At 36.2% G+C, this 25,000-nt stretch overlaps 5 protein-coding genes across 5 annotated transcripts; 3 read left to right on the top strand and 2 right to left on the bottom strand.

Annotated features, from left to right (window-relative positions):
- The first annotated feature begins 1,006 nt into the window (after positions 1 to 1,006).
- On the top strand, positions 1,007 to 4,661 carry LOC106135688 (eukaryotic translation initiation factor 3 subunit F). Its single transcript, XM_013336051.2, has 6 exons — positions 1,007 to 1,165; positions 1,399 to 1,545; positions 2,417 to 2,640; positions 3,215 to 3,340; positions 3,882 to 4,034; positions 4,447 to 4,661. The coding sequence occupies exons 1-6, from the start codon at positions 1,057 to 1,059 to the stop codon at positions 4,519 to 4,521; spliced, it is 834 nt and encodes a 277-aa protein (XP_013191505.1). The 5' UTR covers positions 1,007 to 1,056; the 3' UTR covers positions 4,522 to 4,661.
- Positions 4,662 to 5,445: 784 nt separating this feature from the next.
- Positions 5,446 to 12,800, top strand: LOC106135686 (DNA repair protein XRCC1). Its single transcript, XM_013336050.2, has 12 exons — positions 5,446 to 5,702; positions 6,020 to 6,130; positions 6,432 to 6,518; positions 6,794 to 6,952; positions 7,530 to 7,731; positions 8,077 to 8,715; positions 9,142 to 9,310; positions 10,163 to 10,371; positions 10,773 to 11,000; positions 11,571 to 11,764; positions 12,179 to 12,309; positions 12,612 to 12,800. The coding sequence occupies exons 1-12, from the start codon at positions 5,652 to 5,654 to the stop codon at positions 12,637 to 12,639; spliced, it is 2,208 nt and encodes a 735-aa protein (XP_013191504.1). The 5' UTR covers positions 5,446 to 5,651; the 3' UTR covers positions 12,640 to 12,800.
- A 173-nt stretch (positions 12,801 to 12,973) lies between these two features.
- On the bottom strand, positions 12,974 to 13,779 carry LOC106135670 (uncharacterized). The gene has a single exon (XM_013336031.2). It carries the CDS (start codon positions 13,777 to 13,779, stop codon positions 13,120 to 13,122), a length of 660 nt encoding a protein of 219 aa, XP_013191485.1. The 3' UTR covers positions 12,974 to 13,119.
- A 5,600-nt stretch (positions 13,780 to 19,379) lies between these two features.
- On the top strand, positions 19,380 to 20,571 carry LOC106135669 (cuticle protein 64). The gene is made up of 2 exons (XM_013336030.1): positions 19,380 to 19,415; positions 20,062 to 20,571. Exons 1-2 carry the CDS (start codon positions 19,404 to 19,406, stop codon positions 20,569 to 20,571), a joined length of 522 nt encoding a protein of 173 aa, XP_013191484.1. The 5' UTR covers positions 19,380 to 19,403.
- Positions 20,572 to 22,635: 2,064 nt separating this feature from the next.
- Positions 22,636 to 24,940, bottom strand: LOC106135700 (cuticle protein 16.5). The gene is made up of 3 exons (XM_013336068.2): positions 24,782 to 24,940; positions 23,847 to 23,994; positions 22,636 to 23,186 (listed from the first exon to the last, which is right to left on the bottom strand). Exons 2-3 carry the CDS (start codon positions 23,856 to 23,858, stop codon positions 22,680 to 22,682), a joined length of 519 nt encoding a protein of 172 aa, XP_013191522.1. The 5' UTR covers positions 23,859 to 23,994; positions 24,782 to 24,940; the 3' UTR covers positions 22,636 to 22,679.
- Between the last annotated feature and the right edge of the window lie 60 nt (positions 24,941 to 25,000).

The following is a 25,000-nucleotide window of genomic DNA, read 5'->3' as shown; positions in this document are numbered from 1 at the left end:
GCATGCAGCATACAAGCATGCAAGCAAGCACGAGTTCCGTGACGGCTCTGGCACTGCGGGGCTCCGGCGGTCCCACGCGAGCTTATCATCGCAGATGGCTTTCGTGTCACCACCGCACCTTCGGCTTGCGTAAAGCCTAGCAGCCTCAGCCGCGGCGGCTAGGCTTCAAGCCACCTGCTCCTAAGCTCGCGGGCCGCCTCGCCCCTCCGTGCCTACGCGTTTTTAAGTTACCATCTAGGGGTAGGGCAGACAAGACTACGTGGAGTCGGTTTTGCAGCGACTCGTTCTGTCACGCAGTTTTATAGCACAAAATAGTATATTTTTTAGACCAATTGCAATTGGATTTAGAATACTATTTTAAATAGCAATATGCTATTTAGTTACAATAATTCCAAAGGATATTCTGCCAACTCCGTAGTATGCCAAGTGAAATAACCATTCGACTAGGTACAAGTTATGCTAAACGAAAATATGCAAAAGAAAAATCTGTCAAAGGCAATTATGCCAAACAAAATTCCGCCACATTAAAAGTATGCCATTGTAAATTCTGCTTTATAAACATTCGGCCAAACGATCATTATACTAATAAATTTTTATGCATTAAATATATTCGGCTTAAAAAAAATATGCCAAGTGAAATTCGAAACATCGAAATTATGCCATAAAGGGCTAACCACGTCGGGAGAAAATGAAATTTATCAATTATTTACTGTCTTATTATAAGAAGCTGTCTGTTCAGGCATTAAGCCGTACTTCTGAACGTTCAGTCTTTTTAAGTTAGTATAGTTGGCTATGTCTACTCCGCAAGGGATATAGACGTAACTATATGTATTATGTTTTCAGGATGTGATTTCATTCGGCACAGATTTAAAAAAATACTTGGAAGGTTTTCAGGCATTAGCAATGGCGTTTCGTTTTTACTTCTTTTGCATTTGGGGACCTATATTGTCTATGACCAAAGACGCCCATTGACAATAGAACTACGTCATCTTTGCAATCTTCTTTCAACTTTTTTAACTCAATGTCAAAGTCGTACCATTCCTTTCAAAACTCAAAATGGCGTTGAATCTTGTTGTAAAGGTTCATCCTGTTGTTTTATTCCAAATAGTTGATGCATATGAACGGCGCAATGCAGATTCGCACCGAGTCATTGGAACATTATTGGGTAAGTATAATTTACACAAAATTTCACTTACGACGACACACAAAATATACAATACTATGCCATGCCGACGTCATAGCATTTTCATATTGTTTTCACTCTTTTTAGTTTTTTGAAGTGACTTGACCGCGTATGTTTTATTAGTGGTTCGGGTGAACGCAATTTTCATTTTATTGCGTATCTCATATATAATATTATGACTTTAATTTGAGGTTATGTTATTGATGAATTTGTAGGCACTTCTGATAAGGGTGTTGTAGAAGTGACCAACTGCTTCTGTGTACCGCACAAGGAACATGCAGACCAAGTGGAGGCCGAGCTCAACTATGCCCTGGATGTTTATGAACTCAACAGAAGGGTCAATGCATCTGAGAGTATTGTGGGTAAGTGATTGGATTCAATTTTCTCTGTCTCTATTCTTTCGAAGTGAGAACCAATCTCCTACTAAGGAGAAGCATAAAAAAGATTATTCTTTTAAGATGGTTAACTAGTGTTAATGATATATGTATTTAAAGTCATTGGATTCCTTTTTATTGTAACAAGTGATAAAAATAATAAAGTCTATCCTTGAGGGGAAGATAGAGCCAAATGTCTTGAAATGACTGATAGGCCACGTTCAGCTGTTTGGCTTGAAGATAGAATTATGATTTAAAAAGTGACAAGTTGCTAGCCTTCAACTTAGAAGAAGAATCGTTTTAGCCTATCCCTTAGTTAAAGTCTTTTACAACATCCATGGGAATGCGATGGTCTGATGTGAATTCTTTTTATATTTGTGTTGCAAATGATTATGACCACACGGCATATCAGCATTCTCTGTTTTCTAATTATCCTGTTTTTACAATCACCACTATCAGTGATCCACAAAACCTTTTTTTCTTTTAACATGTTCCTGATGGAAACCTCTACCATTTAATATTTCAAAGTGTACATATAAATAAATATATTATGTTATACTAGCTGTGCCCATGACTTGGTCCACATGGAAAAGTTATTTTGGGCATCATTGAAGCCCACAAGGATGAATAATTTTCCCCGTTTTTTTCACATATTCCATTATTTCTTTGCTCCTTTTAGTTGCAGCGTGATGTTATACAGCGTTCCTCGATAAATGGTCTATTCAACGCAAAAATAATTTTTCAATTTGAAGTAGTCCCTGAGATTAGCGCATTCAAACAAATAAACAAACTCTTCAGCTTTATAATTTTAGTATAGATATATTTATAATATTATATATTATAACTGTTTTAATTACAGGATGGTGGGCAACAGGCAACGAAGTAACAAACCATTCTTCAGTGATTCACGAATACTATTCTCGGGAATGCCGTGAGCCAGTTCACCTTACAGTAGACACATCACTAGCGGGAGCACGAATGGGGCTGCGAGCTTACGTGTGTGTAGCACTTGGTGTGCCACGTGGCAAGCAAGGGTGCATGTTCACGCCTATTGATGTAGCACTCACGGCTTATGATCCTGAGGTCAGTTTGTTTTAAGCCATTAGCTATTTTATTGTTATATTAGGATAAGTGGTTTTACCAGAGTAATAACTTTTGTAAAAGCGTACCGCCTCCAATCCTCCTTTTTTTAATCAGATAAATTTCTATAACCTTCTCCTAAGTGTAACAAATAATTTCCTGGAAACCACATCAAAATCGGTGCAGCAAAACGCGCAATAATCATGGACAAACATACAAAGTCAAACTGAGAACCACACTTTTTTTTAAGGTGGTTACAAAACCTGCCAATGTGAGTGGTAGATAATGTAAGGGCAACAATTAACATCAAACATTGGTAGTTTTGTCAGGCAGGCTTCTTTCTTAATCTTTTAACAGCATAACAAGTATTACTGGCATGGCAGCTGGCAGCTTCACAGAAAGTGAAGATATACAAATTATAGCATGGTTAAGTTGGTATCTATTACTTGTAGGTATTATAGATTACAATTTAACATACAGTAAAAATAACACAAAATTTCTTTAATGTATTTGCCCAGTGGCAATTAAGGTAGGTATTTAATTTTAAGCATAAGTTGATTAATATATATTTCTTCAGATTGTGGGAATGCAGTTATGCCAGAAGACCATGGGTCCTGGCGGTCGCTCCCGCCAAGTGCAGCCAATGTTGGACCTCGCCCAGGTGTCAGAGGCTGCTGCTAAGTTGTCTTCCCTTCTTGACCAGGTATGACAGATTTTGCAGCTAATATATAGCATTTTTATGCCCTGGAAAAACAGGCTTCTTTCATTTGATAATATTATCTTTCATAGCCATGAGATCTCATTTCAAACCATTTTCCAAATTAAAATAATATATGTTTTGAGGAGAAAATATTTTGTATTTTTGTTTGTCACAAATGAACTCAATAACTACTTGGCTGATTTTGATGAAATTTGGCAACACAAGTCACAAAAATATAAAAAATAAAACCATGCGATCAGTCAAAAACAGTGAAAAACCTCAATCGCGCAAGCAAAGATTTCACGGATTGGAGCTATATATACAACCTCCGAGGCATAACACCTAGTCTGGCGGAAGATTTTCCCTTTAGTGGCGGTCGAGCCGAATCATCGCTCCCCCTACAGATGCAATAGTCCTTTAGGATAAGCTATATCTTGTCCCACTGTTGAGTAGGTGCGCTTGGGTGAAACCACGCCCAGAAAGATTGATTGGTGGTTATTGTCAAACTATCATCATTATATTAAATCAATTCTCCATCATCCAGGTCCTGCAGTACGTTGAAGACGTTCTGGCGGATCGTGCTGTGCCGAACAACGCAGCCGGCCGCCAACTGCTCGAGCTTGTCAACTCTGTGCCCAACCTCTCTGCGGACACATTCGCTGACGCCATCAACTCTAGCGTGAAGGATTTACTCATGGTATAATTTGCTAAAATTCTTACTTTTTCCAAATGTTTTTTTAATGCAATAAAACTTAATAGACTGTTGTTGGGTGTTCAAAAAGGGTTTGGAGTGTCCATTTTCTGGCTATAAAAAAACTGCCGAATCTTTTCACAGTACCTAAACTGTCCCCTGTTGATCAAAGCTTTTAAAGGTAATAGCTTGAAATACGAGAGACAGACAGGCCAATTACTTTCCCATATTCTGCCTTAAATGGAGAATGGGGTGATGTTGAAATGGGAGCATAAGTGAGTGTAAGTTCAACTGTAAATTGGCTTATAGTTTAAATTTTCATATCTCCGCAAGTTTTTACTAATTAGTGTTTTAGTTCTTCCTAACTTTCTAAGTATAAATGAATCTTTGTTTAAAACAAAAATTTCTTTGTTATAAGGTGGTGACATTAGCGCAACTGATCAAGACGCAGCTGCAGCTCAACGAGAAGCTTACGCTGCTCACATCTCAGTGACCTCTCAGCTAAACCTCCTGAGTCGTACGTAGCGAGTCACAACGCCTGTAATCAAGAGTTTCTTTGTAAGAAACGAAGGGGAGCTGTTATCTGGAGATAACAATTATTATTATTTGTAATAAACAATTTGAAACTGAAAATACTTTTTTTTTATTTTGAGATCAAGAGAATAATATTTACAGAGAACTATCAGTATTGAGGACTTATACCCATATTATTAGGCAAACAAAAATTTCAATTTATAATAATATATTTTTAGCTTCACATACTCATAACGTTACTAGTAGAATTAAAGGTAAGAGGTATCACTAAAACTGTTTTAAGTTATTTTTTATGTATTTACCGGTAAATTCAAATAACGTTACTGATTAATTTAATGACGGATTCACCGTGAACATTTCTAATCGCGTAGCGTATCGTACAGTTGCGTTGCGACGAACAAACTTTAGGTAGGTACCTTCATTTTATAAAACAGAACAAACTTTCATTTCACGTAACGGTAACAATCTCAATTCTATCATTAAGCCAAATAGCTGAACGAGGCCATTCAGTCTTTTCAAGACTGTTGGCTCTGTCTACCCCGCAAGGGATATAGACGTGACCATATGTATGTATATAACGGTAACAATATTTATAACGCTAATTGGTAACGTTATTTATAAATTTAATTGGTATCGCTACCCTAACGTTAATTCATAACGACATATTAAATATCGTATAAGGTTATAAGATTACATTACCGATATCACGCCTACAACGGTATCAGTCTGAACTAATTGTATATAACGTTATTTATCGGTACTTTTAGTGTTAGGTAACGTTGGTATTGTAATAGGTGTAAACCGTTTTTGTCACAATAAATAAATAAATAAATAAACGTTGGAAGTCCTAGTTGAAAATGTTAAAATACCTTGGTTGATAGCAAATGTCAGTGTCATTCACGCAAGGTCAAGGTCACGTCACGACGTCAGTTTACCTATTTTGTTTGTTTTGTTTTCTTTTACAAATAAATACGTCCCTAAAGCGGGGAAATTGTTATAAACTTAATATATTCAACTTTTTGATAATACTACTGATTTAAAAACATTATTTATACCTTCTTGTAGCAAGTATTCATACTAACTTTTAAAATGCCCCGCGTGAAGATCGACTACGTAGCTAGCTTCAGTAGTGAAGACCCGGTAAGGAATAATAATATTTTCCTTTCTTTATCTATTTCAATCTTTACATAATAATACAAATTTTGGAAATCACAAATACGTAAGTATTACTTACTATCAATACTAAGATAAGCACATAAAAAGCAATAAGTTAATAAAACAATTGGGTACCCTGTAGTTTCCATCACAGTGGAATAAAAATTTAATGCACCTGCGAATGTTGTCGATAGTAAACGCCACTAAGAGAAATCCTTAAAATGTGAGTGAAATTGAAGAGATATATTCAAGATTCAATAGTGATTCTAGCATCATCACAATATGACTTTTTTTAATGAAAGGATCATCCAGCCAGTAACCTCCTGTCTTGGGAAGTGAGCAAAAAACGCTGGCTATGCCGCCCTGGGGAAAGCAGTTGTTCTGTAGTGCTGCAGCTCTCGCGGTCAGTCCAGGTTGGTAGTGAATAAGATATAATGTAATTTATTTTATGGTGTGTGGTTTTCAGCACTTTAGTATAGAACCACACTAAAGGATAGGCATATATCCAAACATTAGATTGCAATTGTTTGGTAACTTTTTCAAAATTTCTGTGAAGCTACAGAAACAAGCATTAAAATTATGTTAATTATTTAAGAAATTATTTGAGAAACCTAAAAATTATTAATTATATTAAAAAAAGAGAAAATAACCTGTATTATGTTTACAAATTGTGTAGTTGGAGTGAATCATTTGCCTATCATATTTGTGTTTCAGATATCATCTATCCAGATAGGTGCATATCATGCAGCTGTTGTGGAAGTGTTAGTAGGAAGGTCTGAAACACCCAATGACCCATTTGAAGTAAGTACATAATGATTTATTGTTTATGAGAAAAATGTAATATAAAAATGATTATTATATATTCCTTAAAAGATTTTATTTTGTTACAAATATCATGTGGCAAGTGGCTCTTACTGGAAGATCATAAAAGGATATCTGTATTTAAAATAAAATATTTTACTTAGACTTCAAAAAATAATATTTTGAAGTCAAATATTTTTTTTTTCTATACATATATAAAATTAAACAAAATTTGCCCTGGCTATCGCCTACAGTTATATTTAATTATTTCACAGGTTTTGGTCCCAAGTAGTGTATTCCTTACACCGGCAGAGTCCCGAAGGGAGCCCCAGGATCGCGTGCGGTCCTTCAGTGGAGACCAACTCTCCAATACCTCCCAACACTGGGACCGCATCCGTGTTGTTTGTCGCCAACCTTACAACAAACAGTGCAAGGTAACAGACTAGCTACCTGAATTTTGAGATAAAAAGTAAGTAATTGATGATGTTTTCAAAAATGCATCGAGAAAATTTTGCATGAAGGAGTTACATACATTCACACATCCTTACAAACTTTGGCATTTATAGTATAAGTAGAAATTTGAATGAATCAACAAGTTCAAAGAGTTTTGTTGTCAACACATTCTGAAATTTAAGTATTCAAATAAAGAAAAGATAATAATAAAACTGTGCTATGGTAAACTTATCACATAAACTAAGCAAGAAAAAAGATCCTGCACAGTTAAATATATGATATTAAATCATTGTATTTGTAAATAAAGTCACTCATAAATAAAACTTTTTCCATTTACTTTTGTTTATATTTTTTCCATTCAGTTTTGTTTAATTTTATTGAGCATTTTCATTTGTTAATTTATCCAATTATAAAACAATGAGGAAAGATAATTCTGAACACGTACCCATGGTCCTGAATCCTTGAAGTGGATGTGAACCACGAATGTGTGAAGATGATAAGAGAAGAGAATACATTCCAATTCAGCTTTTAATCAAAATGTTTTTATAAATGTTTCAGTATGGCCTATCATTTATTCAAATTTACGAGCCTGAAAGCGGTCCAACGGCTCCTAAGGCTCCTTCACCGGTACCTCTAGCCGCGTCCCGTGCAATAGCGGCCAGTACTCAGTTCGGTCACAGCTCGTCTGATGAGGAAGATTACCGCCCTGGACAGCTGTTCGCCGCTTTACGAGCATCTCCCGGTACCAGCACTAATACTGGTAGGTTGGATCGTAATTAATGTTTTAATAGCAGTTACTCATTTTTTAAGATTAGTGCTTGGCTATCACTAGTCACAAATATAATAAATATATATGGATAAACAACATGACTTAGTTCCAATGTCGTTAGTAAATTTTAGAGACAGTTTATCATGTCCTGAACAGGGATTGAATCTGAATCATATGGCCCATGTGCAGGAACAGCCAAACAGGCCGTCAATTAGTATTAATTAATAGTGTAGAAAATTCTACAAAAAATATAAGTAGTCTTCTTATTTTGGTCATGTCAATATAACTTTGTTTTAAATGGATAAAATGTTATAAGCATATACTTTTTTATTCCAGGGGGTCAAATACGACAAGCTACTTCACAAATACTAAAAAACATTAGTGACACATCAACGAAAATAGTTAAATCACCAATTGTTAAAAACACTAGTTCTTCTAATAAACAAAATGTCTTAGAAACTACTGCCAATCGCCATAGAGACAACTTGCTGTATGATGATGAAGAACTACCGCATAGTAAAATAGATTCTGTAGTGCAAAGACATAATGATGTTAAATCTAAAGAAAAAGATGCTAAAGATGCCAAAGAAAAACTTTTAAAGGAAAAGGAAAGGGATAAGAAACGAAATGAGAGGGCAACGAAAGATGATCGTGGAGCTACTGGTAGCGATAATAATGCTAGTCAAAATAAGAGAAAAGACGATCATAATGTAAGCAAAAATGAAAGAAATAAAAAGGATGAAACTCTAAATGATCAATTTAAATATAAAAATAGAGATGACAAAACAAAACGTGATGACGGTTTGAAAAATGATCGTAACATACAAAAGAACAGACACAATGACAGTACAGTAAAACCTGGTAGAAGTGATGAAAATGATTCAACAGATAGGAATAGGACGACATCTAATAAGGTTAAGAATGATCATGATGGAAACAGGAAGACGGCTAAGAAACGAGCGAGAGATGATGCAGGTAAGAACATTCATAATTTATTTTAATCTCAATTTATAAATAAAGAAAGAGAATGACTGACTGACAACGTACATCCCAAACTGCTGGGTCTAGATTCTCCCGAAATTTCCGCGGGAACAGATTTTTTCGTTTTACTTGGGAAGAACCGAGGTAGGCCTACTCCCTACTTGTTCCTTAGTCGCCTTTTACGACATCCATGGGAAATCGATGGAGTGGTCCTATCCTAAAATGCCGGGCTGGGAACCACATAGCAGCCACGTGTCTAGTTATTTTGTGTTATATTTACTTGAAACATGGTCTTTGTTTATTCTTTGATAACTTCAAGAAGGACACTAACAAACTTGCCAATATGAACTTAAGTTGCTAGTCGATCCTGCAATCAAGGCTAATATTGGTGCCGGGAACCACACATCAATACATTTCCAGGCGAACTTCGCGCCGGGCCTGTGAGCAGCAGCCCGCACACGCTGTTGTCGCGCGCGGCGCTGGTGCTGAGCGGGTACGTGCACCCGCGGAGGGCCCGCGTGCGCGCCGCCGCCGCCGCGCTGGGCGCCGCCGTGCTGCACGACTGGGGGCCCGGGGCCACACATCTCATGTATGTTATAAATCTTCTATATAGGATAATAATGAATTGCTGTTCGTTAGTCTCGCTAAAACTCGTGAACGGCTGAACGGATTTATCTTATCTTGGTCTTGAATTATTCGTGGAGGTCTAGGGAAGGTTTAAAAGGTGAGAAAAATTCGAATAATTGCCGGGAAAATCCTCAAAACAGCATTTTTCTATTTCCCATCCAAACGTTTTCTAACTAATACGTTCAGTCAATTTGAGATTTATTGCTAATGTATAAAGTTCACTGTTGTCTAAGCAATGTAGGTCTAATAGATAGGAACAAAAAAAACGGTCATATTACAAATCTTTTTGACAGAACGAAGTCTGTCGGGTCCGCTAGTTAAGAATACAATATATTGTATATGTATGTCTCTTTGTATGTCCTTCATTCCACCTACAGCAGCAGAACCTTCAGTTTATTGAATACAAATCATGATTATGTATTCTGTGATCATTATCCTCCTGTTGTACGACACGCGTGACGTCGTTTTTATAGCGCGAAGAACTATCGCTGTCCCGTTTCACGTCATGATAAAAAGCGAAATAGAGATAGTTTTTCGCGCGATTAAAACAGCGTCCCGCGTGCCATGATACGGGGGCTGGTGTTTGGTCTTCTCATTTCTAGAGGGTCTGGTCATCTCTAGAGGATCCAGCAGCAGTATATTAAACAACACTTTAAAAATTTTTGTTAAGACAATAGTTTTCTGATTTAAAATTAACCAAAATATTAACACAAACGACACGGCGGTCCTATTGTTGCAAAAAATTGTATGTATTATTACAAAAAAGAACGAGATATACTACAAGAAGAAACTGAAAATTTTAATTTTTTAACAGTTGCGCCTTCCCAAATACGCCAAAGCTACGTCAAGCGCTGGCCAGCGATCCGTCCACTCCTATAGCCACCGGAGAGTGGGTGGAGAAGTGTTGCGAGTTGCGGCGACTGTTGCCGTGGCAGTGGTTCGCGACTGAACCAGCGAGACGTGTTCCCATGCCAGACCTCGACACACTGACCGATGACAATGATGAAAAGGAGTGTGATGAAGGTAAAATCATTATCATCAATCTTATCATCACTACATATTTCCCGTCGGCACGTTTTGGGAATTTTCGGGTTGATAAAAATGTTATTTTGACTCACTGCCAGTTGTCAGTTTGGTTGGATCTTAAGTTTTGGCTGTAACTGTCCTTATTTTTCTACTTTCTCTTGGTTTAGCCACTTTTTTCTTAAATGATATGAGCAAAGTTGTCCCGTCCTGTATTTTTTGTTTTAACGTTTTTCGTGCAGGCCTGCATACTTATACAATTGTATATATTCTTCACAATTTGTATTGACACATCGAAAAATAAGTTATCTGCACTTAATGATATTGAAGTTTAATTCTGGATTTGGACCAATGACTACATTTTATTTATATAATTTTATTTAGAAATAAATAATTCTCAGAATGCGACACTGACGATGAAATCGAGAGAGTACTCCGCGACCAAAAGAAACGACGCAGGAGCAACACTCCAGAAACACAAGCAGACAAGTCACGGGACGTTTCGTCAGATGTCGAGTTCGTAAGAGACGAGAGGATAAAGGGGAATCTGACGGTGCATGACAGCGACAGCGATAGGACTGTTGACGCCTCACGATTGGATGATGATGATGTGTTGGAAGATTTGGGTGGTAAGTTGACACTTCTTGTTATCAATCCATAATTATCCATATTATTCAAACAAATTTTTCGTGTTTTTAATTAAGAGGAATTAATTTAAGGATCTAGAGTACATTTCATCTCGATAATAAATATGATTCCGGTGGGATTTGCGAAAAACCTGTATTTTTTTGTAGATGGCGCTAAATACGCGCGGGCGCAGATGCTGGTAAAAGCTAGTAAGAAACATTGTTTAATGCGAAAAAACTGAACTGATCCTCATGAAATTTTGCATACATGTAATGTTGAGTACAAAAATGGACATAGCCGTGGGCGCAGGCTACTTAATAATATATATGAAACTCTTGCATTTCTTACTGAACAACTGATTGTAGGAACTTGAAATTAGGCAAGTTTCTTGGGCAATTACTTATTTGACACTTATTGAGAATTTTTGTTAAATCCCACGATAAAACGAGAAACCTAAAAGCAAATATATCACATATTGTTATTGTAAATGGAATGCAGCTTATTATTATAATATATTGATTGCGCTAACGAACAACTCAAAAGACTACAGTTTGCAAAATTAATATCCGCAGCTACGAAAAATATCGAAGAAGACGGCAACGTAACGGATCCGGAACCAGACGCGTCTCCGGGTCGGAAACACGAACCGCTTCCGAATTTCTTGGACGGATACACATTCTATGTAGACCCTGACGTGACATCAGCTGGACTCGATGTTGAACTGCTCAAGAGATATGTACGAGCGTACGGCGGCGTTCTTATCGAAGTGAGTGTTCTTTTTTTTAATTTGACTTTCGTGGATACAAGATATTGAAGCGTTTCTGCGGCCATGGATACAAATAATTTAGAGCCTTGATAGTATTGTTATTTTTAGTCTGAGCATTGTCTTGGCCGGATACACTTTCTAAATGGAAACCTGTTGTGAATCGATGTTGACTTGTTGAAGCGAAAAATATATACGAGACAGCGAAGTTCTTATCGAGCTTAGTGTTTTTTTTTTAATTTCGGATTAAAAAATTTCAAGTATTTGCCAAGCCATGGAAACAAGTCTAGCTTAGTTTTGTTAACTCTAGTCTTGTCTCTTGATCGGAAATTAAGATAAAGTTTATCAGGCAGATCCAGATTCGTTTATATAAATTTAGAAATGTAACTTGTATGAACTTTTTGTTTAATCCCTCAGGAATGGAGCGAAGCCGACGGGCCCGTAGACTACGTGCTGTGCGCGGAATCGTCAGCGGTTGGCGGGAAATGCGTGCGCGCTGATTGGCTGTGGCGCTGCCATTCCGAGCGTCGGCTGTGTGACTCCAAAAGGTATTTCATAAAATATCACTAGCTGTCGCCTGGGTGCAAAGTACCCTGTATCCTTCTCCGTATTGAAAAACTGAAGTGACATTAATATGGACTTTATTGATAATACATTTTTGCATGGGGCTTTGTTCTCGTAGAAATTTCCAAAAGCAATTTTATCATATACTTTTTCATGAAGTTTTTGATTGTAGTTTAGGTTCTTTTTTGTTATACTTCATAGTGTTTTAAGTTGTACTATTTTTGGAATGCTTTTTAATTCAATACTTTCAATTTTATGAATATTTTTTTTTATTTTTATATTTCAGGTACCTGATAAGGGCTGCCGATACGTAATTTACAGTACAAAAAGTGCCTCAAAAAAATAAAAGCCATTCAATTTGTTATTATTATTTAATTATAATATCCCGTTTTAATGAATCTTGTTATGATAACGGTTTTAAGTGACATTTTAATTATTAAATATATGTAAGTGATTGTTTAATAAAATAATTGACGTTTAATTATATTTTTTTTATTTAAATTAAATTTTAAACATTCTTCTTTTCTTTGTAAGTTTTTGTGGAGTTTCGTGTACATATATGTTTATACGAAACTCAATATTTAAAAAAAGAAATATGTTTTTTTTATAGAAAGATGCATTTACTAAATGCAATAACATGATCGATTTAAAGCTTACAGCAACATTTTCTACCTAATTACTTATAAGTAAATACTATGTTACATTTTAGAATACCTAAATTATATACATGACTGATTTTGACTAAGTACAAAAAGTAATAGGTTTACAAAATGGGCTAAGTATCGTTCGTTTGTCTATCTGCCTTTGACGACTCTGTATTTGTGTACTCTGATGATTACTGGTTCTTTCTTCTTGGGTGGGATCCGTTTCTTACTAGGTTTTTTATGGTATGTGTAGCCTCCATGTGGTTGGGGTCGGGCGTAGAGTATAGTCGGGGCATCGTCTTCAATATCGGGGAGATCCGCGTTCATTCCGTAAGGCATTGAAGCGGCGTATATATTTGGTTGGCGGTACAACGGCGGCGGGTAGTATGGCATTTGTTGAGCGTAAGGAGGTTGATACGGTTGCAATGTTTGAGGGTAAGTATTTTGTCGATAATGCGTTTGATGCGCGTGCGATGTCGCTAGTGTGCTCGGCGATTGCACGAATGAGGAGACATGATGGCTCGTGCTTGGGGCATGCACGAATGAAGAAACGTGGTTGCTGTAGGACGTTGGAGCGTTATAAGGCGATCTTCTCGACTGCGTTGATTGATATCGGTTTAAAGGCGCACTGGAGACGATGTGGATGATTGGTAATGGCGCGTGGAGAGGGATGGCTGCGAAGGCCATGGGTTCATATCCGCGGGCGTACTCGTTCGCGTATACGCCGTATGCGTCGCTTCGACTCTGAACTGCTTCCTGGAGCGGCTCGCTTTGTGCTCGCGCGCATGCTAGCAGCAACACTAGCGACATCTGTAATTATAAACAGTGAAAATTTTAATTCTTACATAGAATTTATATAAAACACGCGTGGCTGTGGAATTTAATGAACCATGTATCTCCTCTCTCTCTCACTCTATCTCTATTTTGTCTGTAAAAAAATGCATGTTAAGGGAGTAAGAAGCTACACCAATAAGATACCTTTATCTTAAGTGATGGGTAGCACCACATAAAGTTATAAACTTTTTGCACAGAAACAAAAGTTTAGATGTAAACTTAGCATTGTACCTTCGCAATAGGCTATTACACTCTTTTTTGAAAACTGTTTTAAATCAATCCTGAGACTGTGTTATACCTATAGAATTTTTATTAAAATTTTTTGAAGCCGAAAAGTGCTCTAAAAACGATTTATTATTTATGATTTTGTATTTTCGCGCGAAAACGCCATCCGCCATGCTGTTTTGACTCGTGACGTCATACTTTTAGTAAACAATACGGCTCTACGTAAGACTAAAGTAAAAAATAGGTTATGTTGGATTGGTTGTGTAATAATTTACCTATTATAATTGTGTATTGTAAGAGAATGTTTAATACAATAAATACTTACGTCGCTGTTTTAACATTTCTTAACTCAGCAGAACAGAAATCGGGATTGGACGCAAAAAATTTCGCCACCATCAACGTATTAATCCTCGGTAGATTTATATTGTCTGCTTTCACAAAACCGTCTTCCATGATTCTATTAAATTATTAAAGAGTAAAAACCCAAAAACGTGATAGAAATTTTAAAATTTCAAAATAAACAGAGCCTGACATCATCAATATGTTTTCGATTCGATATTTGTTTACTAAAAGTATGACGTCACGTCAGTACCCAACATGGCGGATAGCGTTTTCGACTTTTGAAGAACAGATTAAAAAAGAGGATTTTTTAAATTGAATTATAAAATCCATATTGCACTTTTATGAATAATGATCGATGTTTTTCTTTTATTTTTTACAAAATCTATAAGATACGTGCATTTTTATATTTTTTTTTACATGGTGTAAAATAGCCTATTACTGCAAACTTTACGGTTGATCATAGGGTTCAAGTAATTTAAAGGAATATAAGGTGAGATGGTTACTTCCTCTCGATTATAAATAATATATTAAAGAAATAACTAAATTTTAGTTATTCTCTTTTAGGTGAATTAATTATGTGTCCAGTTTCTAACTGGACACATAATTAATTCACCTAACAAAAGACATCAACGCACTGCACAAGTACCTACATAATTTTATTGTAACAATGAAACTTCGAACTATTAAATATTGATGACAAGATTTAAAAGTAAATCAGATTTTTGTTTAAAGGATTCTCAGACAGAACAAAACTTTAAGAAGTGGTTGTATAATTTTTTTGTAGTTACAAATTTTAAGAAAAAAAGCAATTTAGTGTTGTCAATATGTGTGTTGCGGGGTTATATGTATTATCCTAATTGTCCCGCGCATTAATATTAATCAAATGCATTTGTTTAAATGATCTGCTATCCAATTAATTCTATCAACACATACATACATACATACGGTCACATCAATATCCCTTGCGGGGTAGACAGAGCCAACAGTCTTGAAAAGACTGACCAAGAATGGATGGTAAATGGCCACGTTCAGCTTAATGATATGAATACTAACCCAACGCCTAAAAAAGAATCCCAAGTTTGTAAGCCTAGCCCTTAGTCGCCTTTTACGACATCCATGGAAAAGAGATGTATTGGTCCTATTCTTTTTTGTATTGATGCCGGGAACCACACGGCTATTAATATAATTAATTCTATCAATACTAATTAAATAGAACACTGCACTTATCCAAAATAGTAAAATCACGAATGATTATCACTCACTATGAGTTCCATGTCGGGGTCCGCACGGCGCGTGGCTACGGGCGCGACTGTTGGTGGCTAGTGCTCGTGCGCAATGTTTCAGCTTCGGGTGCAGGCAGGAAAGAGGGAACTGATGTAGGTATGACAAGCGATGTACTTCCTGTGACAGTGGATACATCCATTTTGTCACTTCTGTTCTACCCATTGTTTTAGATACATACATACAAACATATGGTCACGTCTATATTCCTTGCGGGGTAGACAGAGCCAACAGTCTTGAAAAGACTGAATGGGCACGTTCAGCTTTTTGGCCTAATGATAAAAATGAGACTCAAATAGTGACAGGTTGCTAGCCCATCGGCTAAAAAAGAATCGTTTGTAAGCCTATCTCTTAATCGCCTTTTATGACATCCATGGGAAAGAGATGGAGTGGTCCTATTCTTTTTTTTTATTTTTGCCGGGGACCACACGGCACTAAGTTTTAGATGATGGGCTAGTTATCTACCACAATCAATTCTGAATTTGAATTCCGTATTAACTGCGGCCGTTCAGTCTTCGTAGACTGTTGGATCTGTCTACCTTGTAATGAATAAAAATCATGATATATATCTTTATGTTTCCATAACCTGTATGCTCATAGCAGTTCAGTTGCCCTACCTGTCTTAACTCCTCAACATTGCAGGGGACCTAACATTCAGACAACTAATCATAATCAAAAGATTATAATTAGTTGCCTGAATGTGCAGAATTTATTCCCATGTTTACCTCACTGTAAAAGCATTGGCCAGCAATCGAACCAATGTAATGTACAGAAAAGTGTCATTAGTACCTACGTACATGGTTGTACGTGGTACTCGTAGGATTCGAATCTGGTCGAATTCCTAAAGCACTCGACCCCCGACGTTAAACATTTTGGTAACTTATTGATGACGTGATATTTTTTTATATTTTTTTTTCTACACATCTGCCTATTTTTTGGCATCTGCATTTTCCGTATTATGATGATTTGTGTTCACAATCGAGCAAATTTGGTCTGTAGGAAGTAACCACCACTCAAGGTTTTTTCCATCTTTATGGGCAATATGTCCACGAAATTCAAGGATTACTCACATACGAAAGCGTAGGACGATAATGTGGTTTTTAAAATAAGTAGGTGTATCATCAGCTCTATATATTTACTTTCCCTGAGTTATTGCATGTAGACATTGTGCATGCTTGTGGCCAGTTGAAATTCAAGCGATGTCACTCTTCCTTCCTCGTGGTGCAGTGGCGTGTGTGGGTGACACAGTCCAATGAACTAATTTAATTTTTCAATGCCGCAATTGCTACTTAAATTATCATGTTGTTCCGGTGTTATTTGACTTTAGTTAGGTTTGTATCTATTGGCGAATAAGTTCTTTTTTAATTTATATGCTTCGGGATCTGAGTTAGGTTAATTCAATATTTGTCTACATTTTGTCCGGTCTTCGGCATTCTCAGTCAGTCAGATGAGTCAATATCTTATTTTTTTCCTACGTAAAATATGTACGTGTCTTGGTCAAGCAGTCAGTAAGTTAGTACGTAAGAAGCTTAACTTTCGATTTTATCAAAATCCTTTTTAGTCGAATTTCTGATTAGCTACTAGTTTACCTATAAGTACATATTACTAAGTACTATGTACACATAGGTATACGTTAGATGGGAATTGATGCAAAGATAAGAAATATCGTTAGAATAATCAATAATTTTTTTACCGAATTAAATATTTTCAACATTATGCAAATCCATATTCGAGGTCTTAAACTATGACCGATAAATTTTAACCTAGCATTTTGTGGTTACCTTATTTGCGATTTTATGAATTAGAATAGTAATAGGCATTTGAGGTGTCAACAATGTTGAATGGAGGTACCATTAATAATATTAATGGGCTTATATCCTTTAGTCATTTAAAAATTAGGCAATATACGAACTTGAGCCACATTCTGTGGTTAAAAATATCTATTCACTATTACTTATTTAGATTCTTTGAAGATATCTAGATTTTGATCAATTAATTCAACCTTGCACTTAATAGTGAAAGGTATCCATATCCCGATTAAAATGCAAAATATATTAGATTTTGTAATTTTTGACTTTAATTAATGGCTGCCATGATAAGGCATTGATACCTGATAGTCAACTAACCGTTGTTCTATATCTGATTAATTACAGGCACTTAGGGAAACGATTGCAACAATTTCTTTTGAAATAGTTTTTTAACCATTGTCTAGCATAGGATATGCTGCTAGACTTGGGTAAGTTTGTCAGGGTCAGCAAATACTTGTAGTCAATATTAATTGATATTCGTCAGGCGTTGTAAGTGATGTGACTCGACACACATACACATATCACACCTTTATTTTTTATGGTGTTGACAGAGCCAATAGTCGCAAGGCAACGTTTAAACTGAAAGGTTTTACGATGGAAGAGATTGAGAATCAATGTCAGAGTTGCTAGCTCATCATTTAAGTTCCAAGTTAATAATCCTTTCCCTTAAAGTTATAGACCTTTTCAATCTGTGTCGGCAGAAAAGCAGCTGGCATAGTTCTTCTTGATCATTAGATTCCTCTTATCACTAGATCCTACCCTTGTTTATCAATATTAATAGAATGAGAGAACTTGTATATTCGGGACTTCCAAAAAAAGAAGAAACGCGTGAAGTGGTAACTAGTTATGTAGGAAAATCTAATATATATATATATAAATATCTGTTAAGAAAGTGTTACAAAGAGATAGGTATACTTAGGAAGAGATACTTAAGAACAAAAATATTTTTTCAATTGTCTAACTTATACATAAATGAAAAAAATTATAGGTCAAAAATCAAATTAGTTCAATTTCAAACGGAATATGCATGTAGCAAGTAACAATCAAATTAATCTTTCTTCGGAAGCAATCGACTTTGCGTTATATGAATCTCATTACAGTCAATCAGTTTTTTATACGCGATGTCGCTTTCGATGTATCGCAAGTGTGAACGTTTCGTACTGAACAAGTTTTAATTGTGAGAAGTAATGTCTGTTACAAATATCACATCTTTAATTTTTTTTACACTCAATCTTTATAGGTATTAAACTATCTAATACTCTTCTGTTACCTTGTGACTAACTGACAGACAACGGGCAGTCCAAACCACGGGTCTACAAACTTTGAGTATGAGCAACCTACATTTACCTTCATTGTGTGGTCTAAGGATGCGCTAAGAGAGGATTCCTGAAATTCCCTAGGGAAAGGGAATTAACGAAATTTTTCGTTTTACGGGGCCGGCGCCACGGGCTCAAGTTATTTATATCTGTGCTTGCAACATAGACCACTCTAAAAACATTAATGGATACTAATAACTTGATGTTATGAACTTTAGATAGTTAGTCTATCCTAAAATCACCAAAAATTACACTCACACAATTCACATATTGTGAACACCATAGTTGCTGAAAATATTCTTGTAAATGTATTTGTCAAGGCAACGCCAAGACAGCCTAGACTAAATATTATTTAGAAGTCTGAATAAAGCCCATTATTACTTTCCACGAAGCAATTTTTTTTACTGTTAACTGTCTTATCTGATTGCCTTTATCAATTATAATTGCATTTATATTCCTTTTTCGTTCAAAGTATCGTTTAAAAAAGCTTCATCAAATTTGTCGAACATCAGCAAAGGACATATTGTGCAACTTTTAGCACAAGCTACTATATATGGCGCGCGCGGTGGCTGTCACAGCATCACTCACCTTCCGTTGTCTTCAGAGTTCCCAACACCTACCAAACAAGATGAAACTCTTTGTGAGTATTCACAGTATTAACTATTCTTACTTACTAAATTCGATAGTATAAAATGCATGTTTTTTCGTTCCCGTGGAAATTATCAAAAATAGTTTGACTTCGGATAATTAAGTACATTCATCAATATCAGTCCAGATGTTTGGGAGTAAAAATATGGATTCAGGACCATTTATAAAAATGGGTTACAGTTCCTTTTCTAAATAGATGATGGGCAATGTCCCGTCTCTATTTTTCAGAAAAATGCGAGATTAATTCGATTATTGGTATGCTTTGTGTGATACACAATTTTTATACCGATTTGACGATCATGTCTGCTAATTAAAAAAAATGGTTGGTCCTACTAACAAGTGTGGGACCACGAGTAGGTAATAGCTGAACAAAATGGATGAGACCATAAATCAAAAATATGTGTTCCTATTTTATTTCCTAATACATACATATATAGTACCTAACGTATATAATAAAGTTTTAGATAAATAAAGATAAAAAAACCGTCTATATCCCTTGCCGGGTAGATAGAGCCAACAGTCTTGAAAATACTGAAAGGCCACGTTCAGCTGCATGGCTAACTGGTGGAAAGATTCAAATAGTGACAGGTTGCTAGCCTATTACTTAGATAATTGATTCTGAATATTTCTGATTTCAGGTGTGCCTCTGTGCCCTGGTAGCAGTCGCGATGGCTGGCGAGAGTGCAAAGAGAGAAAAACGTGGTGTGTTGGGCGGACTAGGCTACAGTGGCGGCTATAGCAGCGGTTACAGCAGCGGCTATAGCGGTGGTTACAGCGGCGGCTATAGCGGTGGTTACAGCGGCGGTTACAGCAGCGGTTGGGCGCCATCTGTGAGCTACTCCGCTCCAGTAGTGTCCGCTCCCCGCTTCGTCGCCGTCAACAAAGTAGTGAATGTGCAACGCGTCGTCTCTGTGCCTCAAGTCGTCAACGTACGCAAAGTGGTGTCAGTGCCTCAAGTCGTCACAGTGAGGCGAGTCGTCGCCGCGCCATCTGTCGCCTATAGCTCTGGAAGCATTGGCCACTCTAGCCTTGGATCAGGCTACTCTAGCCTCGGATCTGGCTATAGCAGCCTCGGATCTAGCTACAGAAGCCTGGGTGGCTATGCCAGCTACGGCGGAGCGTCGTCCTACTCCAACGGCTGGTGGTGATTTAGTGTGTTTCTAGTCAATTTTATTTTAAGATGTTTTTATTGATTTTTAATGACAGGAAATAAATATTTACCGATACTTTAGCTTTTATTCTTTATTGTCATACCACAAAATATCATTATCCTTGCGAGGATCATCGATTTAAATATTTGAAAGAGATATTGTCTAAATGCAATTTTTTTTGTCTTGTGGACAATATCTTTAAAAAATCTGGTCAAGTGCGAGTTGGACTCGCGCACGAAGGGTTCCGTAACATCATTTCCTTTATAAATAAATAAATAAATGTATACGGGACAAATTACACATATTGAGTTAACCTCGAAGTAAGTTCGAGACTTGTGTGGAAATGCACACATAACAGAACAACGCCATCTGACACAAATCGGTAGAACAACAATGCGGTCAATCAATACATATACATGTTGTAATAAGTTCAGAATAATTAATTAGATGTAAAATACGTTTGTTGTATGGGATTTAATAGTTTATTGTTATTAATTATTATTGTTATTTAATTATTTATTTTGAAAAGTTACAACAAGCAAATATACTGTGAAGAAGGTAAGTGTCTTCCTGTTATTGTTAATAACGATATTAAGAAAAAATAAACACGTTTATTGTAAAAGCAACGCACCTTAAACATATTTAAAAAAAAATGTTATTTGTTGTTATAGCGGCAATAAAAAACTTAATTTATGAAAATTTCAACTATCTAGTCTATCCCGGTTTATGAGATACAGCCTGGTGACAGACAGACGGATAAACGGACAGATAGACAGAGGTGGCTTAGTGTCCCGATTTTACCTTTTAGGTACGGAACCCTTATAAATTTACTTCTTAATATGAAATACTTTCCTTGCTGAGTTATTTACAACATAAAGTAATAATGCTTTTCATCGATCGCAGAAAGATGAAATTTGATTATAGAGTAGATCCTTCCGGAGTTCATATGCTTTACAAGATCAATAATATTATTTTATTATGTCTTATTCCCAGCGAGCCTCAAATAGCTAAGAGAGGGATGTCAATAATCACGATAAGAGCTGGAAATTTTCTCTACTGTGCCTACTTTGTTATCAAGCATTAATTTGATAACAAAGCATAATCATGCTTAAAGAAACGGAAACAATATTTTATTTTCATTCGATATCATTGCTACTACTATTTTTGTGAAAACGCCACAGTGTATAACTTTTCACCAGTTTGTCGCATTAAATGTAACCCCTTCTTGTGTCTTCTTTTTTCACAATCTTTTCATGTAAGAGGTTGAATTATTGTGTTGGTGTAGTAATAAATAAATAATAATTGTTCCCACTGTACTTGTAATAGTAATGTACTGGTTCTATTAAAGCCATTTCAAATACAGAAGCGGGCTAGAACCGGGCGTAACAAGAAGTGTCAACAGCATTTGTCACATCCAGGTGAGCAAGTAATAAGAAGCGAACACAGACTGCAAAACTTTTGCTATAAATCGCGTAAACTCTTATTTTATGCATGAGATGCAAAATGTCAAATTACAGTTCTTACAATATCAGTTCAATCTCAATGGAACAATATAACTCTGGATTAGGGAAAAAAATATTTAAATTGCATATTTCAACTTAATGTTTCAACAGAATATGCATGTGTAAAAGAGGCGGAACAAGCTACACTGCAGCATTTTCATCGGACGTCAATTTACAAATAAACATCTCTTAAATCTAAATCGTGGACGAATGCACAATGTGTACATTAAAAAACTTAATAATTTATATGACAAAATGTTTACTTAGATACTTTAATCCTGTTCATTTCATGGGATGTCCCCTTGTGCTTTTGGTGATACGAATATACTATTAGGAAGTAGATTTTACAAAATCCCGCCGCTTGTATCTTTACCTCCCTGGAGAGGAACCCGGGGTCTACCTTTGACCAGTGGATACTTCATGAAGTATTTAAATAAATATTTATGACGTTATGTGTTACTGAACTCTTCATAACATAACACGAATTATATCAATACAGGTATATCAGAAAGTAATAATAGACCATAATAGTATTTCAAAACATTTATATTTGGTGAAAAAAACATATTTACATTATTGCAATTGACTAGTTCACTATATAAATCACCACCAACCGCTGGAGTAGGAAGCAGCTCCACCGTAGCCAATGCCTGATCCGTAGCTGAGGCCGGAACTGTAGCCTAAACCTGAGCTGTAGCCCAAGCCAGAGCTGTAGCCTGCAGTGTAGGCTACAGACGGCGCGGCTACGACTCTCTGGCTGACGACTTGCGGCACAGATACCACTTTTCGCACGTTGACGACTTGTGGCACTGAAACTACACGCGGCACATTTACGACTTTGTTGACGGCGACCACTCGAGGCGCAGCGGCTACTACTGGCGCAGAATAACTGATAGCTGGGGCCGAGTAGCTTATTGAAGGGGCTGAGTAGCTGACAGCTGGGGCTGAGTAGCTGACAGCTGGGGCTGAGTAGCTGGATAGTCCACTGCTGTAGCCGACGTAGCCGGCACTCAAGCTGCCGCTGTAGCCGAGTCCGCCCAGCAAACCTCGTTTGTCTCGCTTCTCACTCTCACCGGCAAACGCCACCGCTGCCAAAGCGCAAATGCATACCTGAAAGGAGGACAAATTAAAACATTATTAGGATTTGGTTTATTTTAAAATGTACAAAACTATTAATTTTCAAAATTTTACTAAAATAAATAAATAAGATCAAAATAACATATTAGTGAGAAAGTCCGCCCCGAATCGTACCTGATGGGAAGGTACCCATCACATTGGCAGCATTTCCCCACTGTATCGCGAAGGAGATGCTTTGCATCAGGTTTCAATTTTAAAATATCTATTAATCAGTCTATTTTCCTTAATATAAAGGTTCGTGTGTTATCAAAGACAGGAACATTTAAATAATTCACATGACATATTTAGACTAGTTCATTGATAAACGTTTTTTTAAGTACCCATAATGTAACTTTCTTAGTTCCTTTAATAAGTTAATTTAGTGGCATTACTCAAGTGCTAATTAAAATAATAGCAAATGATACACTGTACATCTATTTTTAAAATTAATATTTTTGTATAATAAACCCGCAAGTAGTAAAATATTAGTAGGTACTGTATTTTTCTTCTGCGCTGTTCAATTAATTAAATTAGTATTTTTTTATGATAAATTTTTATTTTCTCTATCATTGTTATGGTAAAAACTAATTATTTTGAGAATAATTATTTTGATCTGAGTCGTTAAACAAAAAAAAAATACAATTAGGTACTCACGAAGAGTTTCATGTTGAGGGTTGAAGTGTCCAGACGAGAGGATCGGTGGTGAGTGATGATGGCTCCTCCCGAGGTACCATATATAGCGGCCGTACGAAATGTTGCAAAATGCGTCCTCGCGGTGACGCGCAGTTGTCGCCGACCGAAACTAGATCAATATTCAAATTCAGATAGGAAGGAGAAATGGGTTTTTGATTAAAATTATCTTGAGAGAACAAAGTTCGAAGTAGTTCAAACACTTGTCCGCGAGACCTACTGGATGGCACTAGATATTGCAGCCTTAGGGGTTCCTAGACCCAGCGACAAATTTGTCTTCTTGATATGGACCAAGTTTGATTACAAATTATACACAGTTATCGCTTCAATGCCCTTGCAATTGCCATCAGAATGTGAATATATCTAAGTTGTTACTAATTACTAACCTCATGACTGATGAAACGTCATCTACGTCATTTACATACATACATTGGTATGTATAATCATGATATATACATACCAATGTATGTATCCTCATGTACCCTCTTGCGGGGTAGATAGAGCCCACAGTTTTGTAAATACTTAAAGGCACGTTCAGCTGTAATGGCTTATTGATAGAATTGAGTTTCCAGTAGTGACAGGTTGCTCGCCTATCGCCTACAAAAAGAATTCCAAGCTTGCTACTTCCTTAATCGCTTTATACGACATCCATGGGGAAGACCACTTAGAGGTGCTATTTTAAAGTAACGAGACCCACACGGCACTATGCTATGTTTATCTAAATTACAAAATTTCAGCAAAAACATTTACTGATCCATTCTGAGAAAATTCAACTTCCTTAGAATAAATTTTATTAAGTTAAATTAACCAAAAAGATAACCGCGGCTTGTATATTTTTTCTTTGAGACTGACTTCCAGCTCTTTTAGGTTATAAAGATATAATATATATTTGTACTTACCTATGTATAAATTAACAAAAAATTATTCCTTTTTTAACGTAGATATAATATCTATTATTTATAGACACACTTTTTATGTTATCTAATCATATTATGTTATACGTACAACTTTATAATAAAAATAATAATAAAACTGAAAAAAAACGTGCTACCTAGAACGAAAAATTAAAACGATAATAATAGACGAAAGTAGTGTTATTTGGACTTTAGTCAGTAATT

Source organism: Amyelois transitella, chromosome 15 (genome assembly GCF_032362555.1).
Source record: "Amyelois transitella isolate CPQ chromosome 15, ilAmyTran1.1, whole genome shotgun sequence".
NCBI lineage: Eukaryota > Metazoa > Arthropoda > Insecta > Lepidoptera > Pyralidae > Amyelois > Amyelois transitella.
The sequence above is the reverse complement of the archived record's forward strand: the minus strand, read 5'-3'. Positions and strand labels throughout refer to the sequence as shown.